Source organism: Colias croceus, chromosome 9 (assembly GCF_905220415.1).
Source record: "Colias croceus chromosome 9, ilColCroc2.1".
Lineage (NCBI taxonomy): Eukaryota > Metazoa > Arthropoda > Insecta > Lepidoptera > Pieridae > Colias > Colias croceus.
The window spans coordinates 5,788,600-5,803,527 of record NC_059545.1 but is presented as its reverse complement, the minus strand read 5'-3'; the positions used below and the strand labels follow the sequence as shown (position 1 = coordinate 5,803,527).

The window sequence follows — 14,928 nt, the reverse complement described above, 5'->3', positions numbered from 1 at the left end:
TTTTGAGCATAATATATTCGAAATCATAATTAAAATTTTTTTAAATGTAATTTGTATTCCAATAATTTTAATAATAAAAGTCACAATCCTGGGTGAATGACCCCAAAGAGGACCGTAATTATTTAAGCTTTGTGCCTTCCGTTCTATATTGCAAAAGGATTCATTTTGCCGTTTGTTTTTAATTTAAATTAAAAAGAAAAGCGTTTCGCATTCTTGTTTTGATTATAAAACATATTTTAAAACTCGAAATAGGTAATAGATAAGTAATATTTTTATGGGGGTGCTATTTTTTCATACAGAAAATAGTGTGTACTAAGAAAGTAATTAAGTTCTCCATTAGCATTATTGTATAAGATAAAGACAATTATGAGTGATTCATAATTAGATATAAATACTTACGCCTATAACTTAAATAGAAAAGCTAGTAAAAACTCGCAATTCCTTTGATGATAATCTGTCATAATGATATGTTACATAGAAGGAAAATAAGGTAATAATTTAGAGCAACACGTAGAAAGACTACCTCTTAGCATTCCGAACGTAGCTTGCAAGGTCACTTCAACAGTACGGTACACTATAAAACCATTCAACACGCATCATTAGGCATCATTCCTTGACTGACTGTCGTATTAATCCAATAAACAAAACCACCCACCAAAATGTTCAAGCTGGTAAGATATATTTTTAGTATAGCAGTGCTTTCAAAATTAACGTTTCAAGTTATTTAAATACAACTGAATTATTATGTTTAACAGAAATCATAAACACTTTTAAAGGGTCAGAACTGGAAAAATTTAATGGGACCAAGTGGAAAGCTTTTTTAAATTGATGTTACATCATATAGATAACATTTTATAGATTTAAAAATATATATATATCTTTACAACAGCCCCGCAACCAATTAATTAATGATTAAGCGTTGCAAAATATTAATTAACAATACAATTTAAGACGCATCCTTTTTTAATAACTTTAAAATATAAGCTTGTCCTAATTCTTAACTAATTCGAAATTCTTAATAAAAAGTATTTTTTCCCACAGTTCCTGGTCGCCTGCTTCCTCGCCGTAGCTGCCGCCAAGCCCGGCGTGTACTACACAGCTCCCGTGGCCGCGGCCTACACCGCGCCCGTAGCGGCCGCCTACACAGCGCCTGTGGCCTACTCCGCCTACCCCGCGTACTCCGCTTACACCGCTCCTGTCGCCGCTTACTCCGCTTACACATACGCTTCCCCCTACTCTTACTACCTCCGCCGTTAATCGACAAAAATGTGATATTAGAATAAGGAAATAAATGAAGTATAGCAACAATAAAACTTTTAATTTCAACGAAACTATTCCACGATACGACGAAAAAATTATCAAAATACTTTAACCTATTGAATTATTTTTTGAAACATATTCTTTACGAGAGAGAGAGAGAGAGATAATACGAGTGAATTATTTTTGGCGATTATCTTTCATCAACATTAGCTTCACTTGCCAACGACTACTTCAACATTATGTTAAGTATACATATTTAACTAAATACCGAATACCAATTTAACTATTAATAATTTTGTAGAGCCAGATATTTTTTTTATTATTTTGTGACCCCGTGAACCTATCACGACTAACACGAGTCTATTGACACCACTGTATAAAAATATGACAAGCCGTCTAGGCTTTAGGGCGTATATGTAAAAACATACATACACTTTAAGAATATACACTCCTTCTGTCGCAGTCGACTAAAAAACTATAAATTTTCAGATAGTTCTCACGAACTTCGAAAGCTTTTTATTTCCAATTCTTAAAATAATAGAAATAAGAATATCAATGGTAAATAGATAGATTTATAGTTAATTGTTAAATTAACAATTAACTATAAATCTATAATATATATTAACAATGTTAATATTTCTGTTAATTGAATGTAAATTAAGTGAATGTAGGGACACACATGTACAATTCGCTGATCGAGCTTTTTGTATATGTGTGCGTCCACATTGTTTCCCCGACGCTTTTTAGATTTATTAGAATTTAAAGTCAGTAGTGCATAACGGCTAGCATAAATAACACTTATGTATTGTGAAGAGTAATAAAGCAGTTGAAGGAAAGGTTTTATTATTTGGGCAACCTCGGGGGCAAAGGCACTACTCAACATTGGTGACCCCGACAAAGAACAACAAGAAATTATAACAATAAAATTATTTTGAAGACAATTTATTGGAAGAATTTAAATTTTAACATGGCGATGTCTACATCTAACTTTTACGGCACCCTTGCGGCGGAATTGGCGAAAATCAACGTGCGCCTTTCAAACATCGAGCGCTCACGATCACGAGCGGTACACCGGCGACCCAGAACACCGTCACGCAATTTTCGAGAGTCTTCAAGGTCATCTTCGAAGCGACGTCGTCCCGGCGCACCTGACTGGTTGTGCAGCTACCACTTCAGGTTCCGGCAGCGCGCTCACAAGTGCATCCCACCGTGTGCCTGGAAGAGAAGCCCCAGCCCCAGCGCAGCAGCCGCCCAGCCGGAAAACTAGCGAGGCAGGTGCAGACTACGGCGGAGGTCTGTACCATCACGCCGTGCAGCCGTCTCATGGTAACAGATTTAAATACTAACTTAAAATTTTTAGTAGATACCGGTGCCAATGTCTCCGTTTTACCCGTACCTAGAAATCCATTTAAATACAATAAATTATGTCGATCCGATCTTAAGTTATACGCTGCTAACGGTACAGAAATTGCAACTTATGGCGTTAAATCAATTGTTTTAAATCTTAATTTAAGAAGACCGTACCGTTGGGATTTTATTTTAGCAGATGTCAAACAGCCAATATTGGGAGCTGATTTTTTAACACATCATAAATTATTAGTTGATTTGTATCGAAAAAAGTTAATAGATCAAGTTACCGATTTATATGTATTAGCCTCCTTAGTTTCGTGTACGCAACAATCGCTAAATTCTGTGTGCAAAAGTCATCCGTATTACGATTTACTAAGTATGTTTCCTGACATTATTAAGCCGATGTCGTTTAAAGAAACTACATCGCATAACGTTTTGCATTATATAGAGACAAGCGACCCAGCCTGCGCCGCCCACTGCGGGATACGCGTAAAATAAATAATAATATCGTAACGTAGTTGTAACATAAAGATAAATTCGTGTAGTGAAGTGTAATCCGATCAATTTTAATTAGGCTAAGCCGTTTAGATGTAAGATCTTATTTTTATTGTTGTGACATTATGAAATATTACGAATTAATATGTATTCAGTATTGCATTGTTATCTCATTTGTATTTTACGGCAATTTCTGTGTTTGTCTTTGTATTTTTTTGGAGTGTATAATTATTTTTTTTTTTTTTGAAAAAGGGGGGGAATAATGTAGGGACACACATGTACAATTCGCTGATCGAGCTTTTTGTATATGTGTGCGTCCACATTGTTTCCCCGACGCTTTTTAGATTTATTAGAATTTAAAGTCAGTAGTGCATAACGGCTAGCATAAATAACACTTATGTATTGTGAAGAGTAATAAAGCAGTTGAAGGAAAGGTTTTATTATTTTGGGCAACCTTGGGGGAAAGACACTACTCAACAGTGAATTTCCTTGCCATTTATTAGATTAGCAGAAATAACAATGGAAATTAAACATAAAAGGGGTTTGGGTACTTTTGTATGGTCTAGTAGCGTCGGGCTTTCACGGCCGGTGTTGAAACTTGTATATTTTAAAAGAGTACCTATTGCTCTTATACAGGGTTAGTTTTCAATGACCAGCCAAAATTTAAAATTAAGATCTAGATATAAAACCAAAGGTACATTTGAAATATTATTGTCGAATGAAAAAAAAACGACATGTGGCACTCGGGGACTGCCGCGGTAAAGCTATTGCATGCTATTATGCCTTCAAGCCACACCTCCGCCCGTCGGAGTGGAGAGCGTGAGGTTTTTTCGTTACGGAATTTCTCGATTATGAATGCTATTATTTTATTTTAAGCTATGCAATAGGAAGTAAAATAAATAAAATGTCTTCAAAATTTCCTAAATCGTAAACACGCGATAATCAATGCACTTGTGTGCGTGCGCGCATCGCCAAATTTATGTGTGTGCTAACTTCTACCTATCTAGGTTGTTGAACTGAATTGTGCTTTTGTAATGTCCACACGTTCGCTTTTTAGTGGCGGACAGGAATGAAATCTAATTAAAAAAAAAAAACTTTTTTTTTCATTAGATCGAAAATGTTATCGATTCTGAACCATTTCTGAAAATTTGGCCGGTCATTGAAAACTAACCCTGTATTATATATTGCGTATATAAGTGTTCATATACATCGTTTAGATTAGAATTCTTAAATAAATAAAGAAGAAACCTAAAACAAAACTAAATCACCTAGATTCTAGGTAAATGAATAATACAAAACCAAATATCTCTGTTCCTAATACGTTTCAAGATTTAATCCAAAGTCCATAATAACTTTTGCTCACAATATACGTATATATTCTTTTAAAATATCCAAGTTTCATCGACTGGCCGCGAATATTTATCACGACGCCAACTTTACCCAAACCCCTTTACACTAGGAAATTTCTATAAACTTTTTCAAAGCATCATTTTATGTCAAGAGTGCAAGCAAATGTCTAATTGCCGATGCTACTTAAAATTGAATGCAATGATCCACTATTATTGTTAAGAAACTATTACTGTGTATATGAACCTTTACTACATGGTATGTAAATATAAATTAATCGAAATACATAATGTAAAGTTACAACTGAAATCGTCAAGAGATTTCAGATATTTTCTTTTTAAATTAATACAAATTCACAGAGAATTTATGTGATCACTTACGAGTCAATAAATAATTAATTATTTTACGCAATAATTATAATATTATAAACAAACAACACACATCAAGGGATGTGCCCAATGACTCAATTATTTTTTTGTAATACCATTTTACCGTCTCATGTGTCTTTTTGTGACCGTGCTTGCTGTAAAGAGTTAAACGTCGAGAAAAATATTGTAATGAACAAATTGCATTTAAATTGCTTTAAAAGTTCAGTTATCAAAGGCAATATGTATATTGTATACTAATGTATAATAATAAGTTAAACCCATTGAGCCCCCAACGGCCAGATCGGTCCACGACACAATAGATTTTCTATTGTGTCTGTAATTCCGGGGGCTGAGTTATTAAATCAAATTTGGTCTACCATAGTGATACATTATCCTGATTAGTCAATAGGATAATTAGTTTAAGTAATATTCAGTTACAAGCGTTAAAAAACTGAGGTCAACCCTCTTCACATTCTGAACACGCAAAGAAGGACGTTCTCAAATGTTTTTCCACAATGTTAACGTATAAAAGGTTTGATCACCGCGTCTCTTGTATCAGTCCTACGACATTCATTGTTATATTATCTGGACCTTTTATCACCTAAAAAAACAAAATGTTCAAGTTGGTAAGTACTATTAATAATTTTAAGTGTTCTAAAAAGTTAAAGACAACTAACTACTTACTTAATAATAAGTTGATTGTAGTAAAATTTAAGCTAAACAATAAGGATAAGTTTTCTATTCCGCCGTTCTTCAAATAATTTTTGTTTATTCTTTTCCACAGTTCCTGTTCGCCTGCTTTCTAGCCGTGGCGGCTGCCAAGCCCGGCGTGTACTACACGGCTCCCGTGGCCGCGGCCTACACCGCGCCCGTAGCGGCCGCCTACACCGCGCCTGTGGCCTACTCCGCCTACCCCGCGTACTCCGCTTACACCGCTCCCGTCGCCGCTTACTCCGCTTACACATACGCTTCCCCATACTCTTACTACCTCCGCCGTTGATTATTAAATTAATGATGATAAATGTGATATTAGTGCAATGAAATATATTATTTAGAGAAATCCTGATTATCTTATTTATAGCGATTTAAAACTTCTTTTTATTACTTTCATAAATTTAATTTACTTAAGCTGAAAGAGAAAATTTCCCTTCTTTAAAAAATAGTAAAACAACCTATTCAAATATAACTGCAAATAATTAAAAAAGAAATTGTATCCCGTTTAGACTCGAACGTCACATAGATTCAATTATCATGACCTTAAAAGTTGATAGAATCACGAATATATGAATGGCATGAACTCAATTTTAATTATTTAAAAACCAATCATAAGAAAAAATATGCAATCGCAATCGCACTCATCAGAGTTTTGAAAAATCAACAGTAGAAAAAATATTCAATCAATTACGAGCAATTAGTTGTGCTGGGGCCTGGGCTCATAAATTGAAAGGAAAATAGTTATCAAATTAATCAACATCAATCAACATTATTTAAATAAAAACAATAAAAAAATATTCATTTTCGGCCCGGGTTTTTGTTTATCTGGGGGCACGGTAGTGCCCCCGCCAAGACGAGCCAAGCGATCAAGCGACGGGCACTACCTACCTTTTCTCGAAGCGCTTCGACGTTTTTTTGAACCCTCATAACTTGGGTTTGGATTATGCTAGATCAACAAAATTTTCGGGATATATTGTCAATAGCGGATTTATTGAATATATTAAGTTTTAATGACATTAGCTTTTATACTTCAGATTTTATTTATATCTAAAAAACGCTAATTTCGTCACTGACTCACTGATGATCATCAAAATTCTTATGGTATTTCCTAATGTCCTAGAAAGCTGAAATTTTGTATGTAAGCTAGTATTAGCACACAAACAACAAAAAAATTATAAAACTTGTAACTTTCATCCCCCATCCCCTTAAACTAGGGGATGGGAGTTTGTATAAGACCTGTAATTTTAAATTAAATTTTGATGACCCTAGAGGTCTAATCTAATAATCTAAAACTTGGTTCCCCTAGATATATATAGATATATATATGTTTGTTAAAAAAAAATTAGAAGTTTAATCGACATATAAAATTTTGTTACAAACAACTTACAAAAAGAAATGAAATCCCACCAAAAACATTTTCATGTAAAATGTTGCCAAGACGAGCCCATATGACTCGCACTGTCAAAAAGTTATCAGATCTCATGTAGAGCCAAGCTTCTAACACTACACGCCCTAACTCTACAAGGCCTAACTTCACAAACTCTACACCTTAGTCAAAATATGTGGCTTGGCCGTTCGTTACTACAAGAACTATTGTATAACACAAAAGTTATGAACAGTGAATTAATTTTTCACCTTACGCCGATGTGAATGTAGCGAAATGGCCAAGCCACATATTTTGACTAAGGTGTAGAGTTTGTGAAGTTAGGCCTTGTAGAGTTAGGGCGTGTAGTGTTAGAAGCTTGGCTCTACATGAGATCTGATAACTTTTTGACAGTGCGAGTCATATGGGCTCGTCTTGGCAACATTTTACATGAAAATGTTTTTGGTGGGATTTTTTATTGTTAATTTTGTTTATTTAAAAAACTACTTATTGTGTTAACCAAAATTTTAATTTCTTTCTCATAATTTTAACAAAATCATAATCAGGAGGAGAATTGTGTAACAGGAGAATATTTTGTTCTTATGAATGAATTTATAATCCGCAATACACCAGTTTTTCTTTCACACATAGGTAATACTAATAATATCTACATAATACATACCTTTAAATATTTGTTTACACATACACAAAAAGTAAATAATATTTTATTTGTGATATTGATCATAGCTGTAAATATGATGAAGTATTAAATAAATGATTAAAAAGCTAGAAATTGCTATACAGAACATTGAATGTAACGTTATTTTATTTTATTAATATTCTGGAAAATATAAAATACTAGCTTTTCGCCCGCGGCTTCGCCCGCGCAGTCAAAGAAAAACCAGCATAGTTCCCGTTCCCGTGAGATTTCCGGGATAAAACCTATCCTATGTCCCGGGGTAAAAAGTAGCCTATGTCCTTTCTCAGGTATCTTTTTTATATCTCTACACCAAATTTCATGCAAATTGCTTCAGTAGTTAAGGCGTGATAACGTGATTGAGTAACAGACAGACAGACAGAGTTACTTTCGCATTTATAATATTAGTATGGATTTATAATATACGATAAGTTACTCAAATAGATTCATTTTGTTTCAAAAATTATTTACCCAGCTTTTTAGCATAAAACACAATGTCTAAATATTTGAAAAATGTTACTTATTTCAGATATATTAAAGAAACAAAACTTATTTGAAACTTCTATTACGACTTAGACGCGTTGCTGCGGTTCTATTTTTTAGATTCAAAGCACGTTTCTTTATTAACGACTTTGTTCCTATCACTGACCTCTGTGATACAAATAAAGGTCAGTGATTCATAATAATGGTGTATGTAATATTTGGAAACAATGAACTTGAAATATTATGGTTTGAGAATGCATTTTAAGTATGTAACTGTGAAATAAACATAGAGCAGGACTATTTGATAAAAATGAAATAAAAGCATGGAGATAGATAATATTAAAGCACATGAATGAAAATGTTTTCAAATACATCATCTATACTAATATATTATATAAAGAGGAAAAGTTTGTAATTATGTATGTATGTATGTATGGTTTTCACGCTTAAACTACTGGACCGATTTTAATGAAATTTGACACAGACAATCTTTAGACCCTGAGAAAGAACATAGGCTACCTTTTATTGCGAAATATGTACCATAGGCGAAGCCGGGGCGGGCCGCTAGTATGATAAAGTATATCAATCTTCCATAGAAATCATTCTACGTAATACGGATTAAATATTCCTCTTACTATAAAATTATTTGGTTGCGCCGTGTTGCTCCGCTTTTCTGTAGGCGTTAAAAATTATTTTGGACTGCGATTGTTTGTCTTCTAATAAAATGAATTATACAGTATGATTTCATAATGCAGAATTTCTAATAAAATGTAAAAGGTATCATTTTAATTGATAAGATTTATTTTAAAAGGTTCATCTAAAAAATGCTGGATAATAATTAAGTGAAACTAAAAACATAAGTACGAGTATAGTTAGAATTAATTAACATAATAATTATTTAAATAATACATTTAAAAAATTATATAGAGTCTACAAAAATCTCGTTCATCGAAACCCAAACACAACATGAGCTAGTATAAATCTCGTTTTTTTTAATTGTTTATTTGGATATTAATTTAAATATTATCAATATTTTTTTCCCTTTTTAAATTATATGATCCTGTTCAGATTGTTTATAGATACAATTGATAGTACCTACTCTCAAAAGTTTGGTCAATCCTATATAACATTCAAAACACGTAAGGAAGGACGTTCAGTAGATAGTGATATTTCTTCACAGCGCTAAAGTATAAAAAGTTTGATCACTGCGGCTCTTGTATCAGTCCTACGACATCCATTGTTATCTTTATATCCTCAAACTACACAAACACATCAAAATGTTCAAGCTTGTAAGTATTGTTTGATTATATAAACGTTGTATTCTTATTTGTTTTTAATAGTTTCATTTGTATTTTACTTAAAAACAATTTTATGTCTTTATTAATTAACTTTGACATAATTAAGAATGAGTTAAATTTTACTAAACAAAAAAAAATGTTAAGTAATTCTTTCAAATTGGAAATACTTTTTCTATTTATTCCATGTCAAAAGCAAATTTTAATCAAAGTATGTATGTATTTTGTGTAAAAAACTTTATGCCTTGTTTCCACAGTCCCTGTTCGCTTGCTTTCTCGCCGTAGCGGCCATTATGAATAAGTTTTCTATTACGCCGTTCTTAAACTTATTTCGATTTATACTTTTCCACAGTTCATGTTCGCCTGCTTCCTCGCCCTGGCGGCTGCCAAGCCCGGCGTGTACTACACGGCTCCCGTAGCCGCGGCCTACACCGCGCCCGTAGCAGCCGCCTACACCGCGCCTGTGGCCTACTCCGCCTACCCCGCGTACTCCGCTTACACCGCTCCCGTCGCCGCTTACTCTGCTTACACATACGCTTCCCCATACTCTTACTACCTTCGTCGTTGATTGATAGACGAATGATGGTAAAAATGTGATATTACGATAATAAAACATGATTGGCAATTAACCAGATTTTATAATTTATTCCTTTAATATACCTCTTTATAAAGAAAAAAAATGAGAATGTATTGACGAACTCAAAATTCTTAAAATTCAAGACAAAAAACAATGAAAAGCAGAAATACTCAGTCACGTAGAACGGTAGAAATCTTATAAATCGTAAAAAATAAGGCATAAGAATATGGATATCATACATATATTATGTCATTCAGTTACATTAAAGTGGACGCATACGCAACGCACGTCATTTTTAATCACTGAAAATCTTTAACTCACTCAAAATATTATGTAACCAGGGACTACTGCGAACATTCAACGCAAACTGTTTACTTCTCGAAAGCCCACAATTCGAGCATAACATACGCTTGTTACGTAATATGGATACATAAAGTTTCAGTCTCCTGTTGAAAATGTAACAGATATTATTATGTAAGCAATATTTACAGATATCTGAGAACAATCTGTCAAAATGCTTTTGATGATTGATCTATTAGGTACATGTTTACAATACATTTACCTATTTCTGACTATTTGAAATTACAATACTAGTTTAGTAAAACCACCACTCATTTAGTGATAGTGTTAAATGCAATTTTAATTTTTAATATATTATGCACAAATTTATATTACCGATGACTATTAAGTAGGACTTTTGAGTTGCAATTAATTTATAGATAAATAAATTAAATCTATTCTGAAAAAATGTTACTCAGATTCTAAAAGCTTTTAATTTAATATCCATCTACTTCTGTATTACTTGTGCATGACAAGAGTGACTTGTTTTTTTTCTAGAACTGTATCGAAGGGATTGAGTGTATTGTTGTTCACACACGTGTATTTTTCTTTGAATGTTATTAAGCTCTGGTGGATTCGAAGAACTCGCTATTTTTTTCAAAACACGAGGCAATTGTTATGTAGCTTTGTACATAAGTGGATTATTCTTTACAGCTTTTATAATTTCTTAGAAATAACAACAAAATAACAACGTGAAATTTCAAATTCTAGGGACGTTTCATAAGTATTGGAGGAAAGATGCGAATGTTACGTGACATAATCTTTTAAGGGCTGATTTTTCAATCCTTGGTTAAAACTTATTCATCGAATAACATATTAAACTTCCATTTCGAAAATGTATTCTAATTGTCCGTATTTGACAGTTTACAGGTGACATTTTAAAATGTTCGTGTAATACTTTATTGGACGGATAAATTTTAACCAAGGATTGAAAAATCGGCGCTAAGTAAATTATTTTTCAATTTTGAAAATTATATTTATAAACTCTATGAGCACTTAGTACAAGTACTTTGTTAGCACAGTTTTCAAATTAAAAATAAGTTTTAAGCAATATAAAAGTTTATTCACTTTATCACAACCTCAATCATAATTCAAATTTTACTCCGGCCTGTTAAAACAGCAATATGTTATTTCAAACCAGCCTGTTAAGTTTGCATTTAGGTTACGTAATATAAATAAAGAGAGAAAGTAAATTATAATTTAAAATAATAAGAAGAAGTAAGAAATTTGTTACTATAAAATTAGTTACTCGTTTTTAAACCTGGGAGAGTTCAATTAGTAAAGCGTGGGATATTAATTATTTATTAATAATTATTAGGTACATCATTTCAACAAGTCTTCATTTATTCGTAAACAACCACCTACCAATTAAATATTATTATTGTTATATTTGTGTCAAGCAGCCAACGTTATTAACGATCGAAATCTCAAGATTTAGAGACATTTTTGCCTCGACAAGAAGTCGTGTTTTTATTATTTTTGTACACTCATATGATTTCTTTTTATACACTTATTTACAAATGACTATAATACATTTGCTATTACACTGTTTTCTTTTAAGAACGCGATGATACATCTTCTCATTTTATTATACGAATTCCATTAAGAAATGGTAACATGAAACGAGTTTTTATATAAGAAATCCAAAATTATAGTACGAAAGAATACACTTTAGTGTAGCCACATTTTATATTTAGGTTATCCTAGAGCAACGCTGAAAGTGGCGCATAAACATAAGATCTTATTATTGTATCTGACTTTTCTAAAATATAACAACGAGCAGTATGTTGTGATATATGTAGTTGTATCAGACTATAATTTTATAAGTAAAGACTGGACTTAAAGTCATTGTAAAGTATATGCCACTCGTATTCGCCTTATATCGCTGTGCCCCGCGGTTTCACTCGCTTTGCTCCGCTCCTGTGGGTCTTAGCGTGATGATATAAAGCCTTCCTCGATAAATAGGCTATCTAACAGCGAAAGAATTTTTTAAATCGGACCAGTAGTTCCTGAGATTAGCGCGTTCAAACAAAGAAATAAATTCTTTATCTGTATAATATTAGGAAAGAAGATATGTATAAGTGTATACCTAATATACAAATTAATATAATGGTAAAATAATGAATTGTATAACAACCACAACAACATCAAAAGGGTAATAATATAACAGCATATGTATTTGCATCCAGTTATTTCGGTACAGTTAAATCGTTTGTTGGTTTTAATTACTATATTAGGGATAAATACGGTTACATAAGCTAGTTGTGATGACACTGTCGAATACAGACGTTATGAACCCCATTGTAATCGTGTTATGCAACAGAATAATCCCGAATATGCTTAATTAGACGGATACTTCATTTAATTAATACTAATGATTAGGTTTCAAGTTGTTATGTGTTCATTAATTTGATTTCAATCAACAATTATTATCTATTTATATACGTAAGTATGATGTTTTAAGGGTACGTATCTCTATAAATAAAATGTAATAGTATTTTGGTTTAATAAAGGATTAATTATAAAAAGCCTCTTAAGTATTTCGAATTACTAAGAAATAATATCAGCTATTTATAGAATTAGGCATTACGACCTTGCTGCGATACAGATTTAGACACATTTCACCTAAATTAAAGTTGTAAAGTTAAGAAAATGCTGTTTCTATTTTCTGAAGGATAAGACTAATGAATTAATTAATATTATATTAAAAACTGGGTAGTGTTGCTACGGGAGCGCTACGAGCTTTCGATTTTATGTTTTAGTTTTACTGAAGTTTAGAAAGAAAACTCGGTTTTGTATAAGACATTAGGAAAAAATATAGATAAATAACGGTGTAAAAATGTAAAAACATATTAGATGAATTTATGTTATGATACATGTCTCCTAAGTTCCACGAAAAAATATTTCATTCTAACAGCATACAAAAATTCCTTCAAAAACGAAGAGCTTTTCTCGTTTAAATTCCGTTGCTTAGTGATATTGGAAAGTAGTCCAATGATGAATCCTCTGGATGGTGAAATTGATTGTCGGATGCGAAGCACGCGTCGTCAATGTCAGAGACGTCGCCGCGTTTGGTTCATGTCGCAACATACTTCACCGGCCAGTATAAAATGTCCGCCAATACGGACAATTGGCATCATTCCTCTCCTTGCAGTTCCATCGCAAACTAAACAAATCAAAATGATGAAAATTGTAAGTACTTTTAAGTTCAGTATAAATTTTATTTGTTCATAGTGCAATAGACTTAAACGCAACATTTAAAGTTTAAATTCTTCTATTACTTTTTAATTTGTTTTATACCATACATGTTTTTTATTGAAAATTGATAACTATAATTAATCTCAATTCCACAGATCGTCCTCATCTCCGCCCTCGTAGCCATCGCGGCTGCCAAACCATCTCTAGTCAGCGCGCCGCTCGTCGCCGCCCCAGCGCCCGTGGTGACCGCTACCAGCTCGCAGTACTACCACCGCATCAACAACGGTCTAGCCGCGTACGTCGCCGCTCCTGCCGCATATGTAGCCCCCGCTGCTCCGGTGGTTAGCGCCCCGTATGTGGCCGCCCCCGCCGCGTATGCTTACGCTCCTTATGCCGCTCCCTATGTTGCCTACTAAAAATTGCCTGACCAAAGATGTGATACTTAATAAATATGTTGCAAGTTTATCATGTTTTATTCAAAGTGCAATTGTGGTACAACCTTTAATTTGCGTGAAATTGATAAAACCTAGTTTAAAAATAAAATAAAATAAAAGTGAATATTTTGAAATTGAAAACAGTAAACAATATAGAAAATATAGTTTACTTTAATGAATAAAAAAATCTAATAGACATTTTATTACATTCGTATGCAAATTAAATTAATTAAATAAATTCACTTATACAAACAAATCATGAAATTATTGTACTGACAACGATACTTGATAATAGTTCAAATTTTGAATATAATGTGGGTCAAAATGGAGCCTATAGTGGTCGGTTACATACAAATTACAAACATACAAGCACAAACATACAGGTTAAGCGAATACAAGCATGTTAAATATCCAGTAAAAATAATGGCTCACATAAGTACAAATACATTTTATTTTCTTGTCTAACTAATACCTAGTAAATACTGAGACGCATAAATATTCAAATACACAGAATATTGTAACTAAACATGATTATATTAATTAAAAAAAGATATGAAATATTTTATCAACACAACAGCATTTTTAATACCCTACGACACAAACTCTAGGTCTACGCCTTATACAATTACCACGAAACGATAACGCCTACCGAAAGGTTAAAGCATCGCTTCGTAAATCTTTGATCAACAAGAATATAATCAAAGGTGTAAACTAGTAATTGGCAATTATATTATCGAAACGCAAATCTATTTTAAAATATTTAATTAAATCTTACATTTAAGATTAAATAGCTGAAAATATTCCGTTGGAGCTAAAAATAGCATCGAAGTTATGAGAAAAAAATGGAAAATGAGAAGGCTTTGGAGTTTGGGTAGAATTAAATTAGGTTAATAGAAACATGAAAATTGTTTTACGTCAATATTAATTGTTTAGCTCGGGAGTAAATTGGTTGATGAGAAATGTGTTTTTACGCTTTTTTTAATTAATTCTAAAAAAACGGTAAATATA

The 14,928-nt window shown here is 32.7% G+C and overlaps 3 protein-coding genes across 3 annotated transcripts; all 3 read left to right on the top strand.

Annotated features, from left to right (window-relative positions):
- Positions 1-607: 607 nt before the first annotated feature.
- LOC123694557 (cuticle protein 18.6-like) lies at positions 608-10,001 on the top strand. Its single transcript, XM_045640022.1, has 6 exons — positions 608-671; positions 1,042-1,254; positions 2,325-2,570; positions 5,605-5,760; positions 9,301-9,366; positions 9,725-10,001. Exons 1-6 carry the CDS (start codon positions 660-662, stop codon positions 9,938-9,940), a joined length of 909 nt encoding a protein of 302 aa, XP_045495978.1. The 5' UTR covers positions 608-659; the 3' UTR covers positions 9,941-10,001.
- Positions 5,389-5,880, top strand: LOC123694278 (pupal cuticle protein C1B-like). Its single transcript, XM_045639672.1, has 2 exons — positions 5,389-5,446; positions 5,605-5,880. The coding sequence occupies exons 1-2, from the start codon at positions 5,435-5,437 to the stop codon at positions 5,818-5,820; spliced, it is 228 nt and encodes a 75-aa protein (XP_045495628.1). The 5' UTR covers positions 5,389-5,434; the 3' UTR covers positions 5,821-5,880.
- A 3,417-nt stretch (positions 10,002-13,418) lies between the features above and the next one.
- LOC123694277 (cuticle protein 38-like) lies at positions 13,419-13,949 on the top strand. Its single transcript, XM_045639671.1, has 2 exons — positions 13,419-13,480; positions 13,642-13,949. The coding sequence occupies exons 1-2, from the start codon at positions 13,469-13,471 to the stop codon at positions 13,900-13,902; spliced, it is 273 nt and encodes a 90-aa protein (XP_045495627.1). The 5' UTR covers positions 13,419-13,468; the 3' UTR covers positions 13,903-13,949.
- The last annotated feature ends 979 nt before the right edge of the window (positions 13,950-14,928 follow it).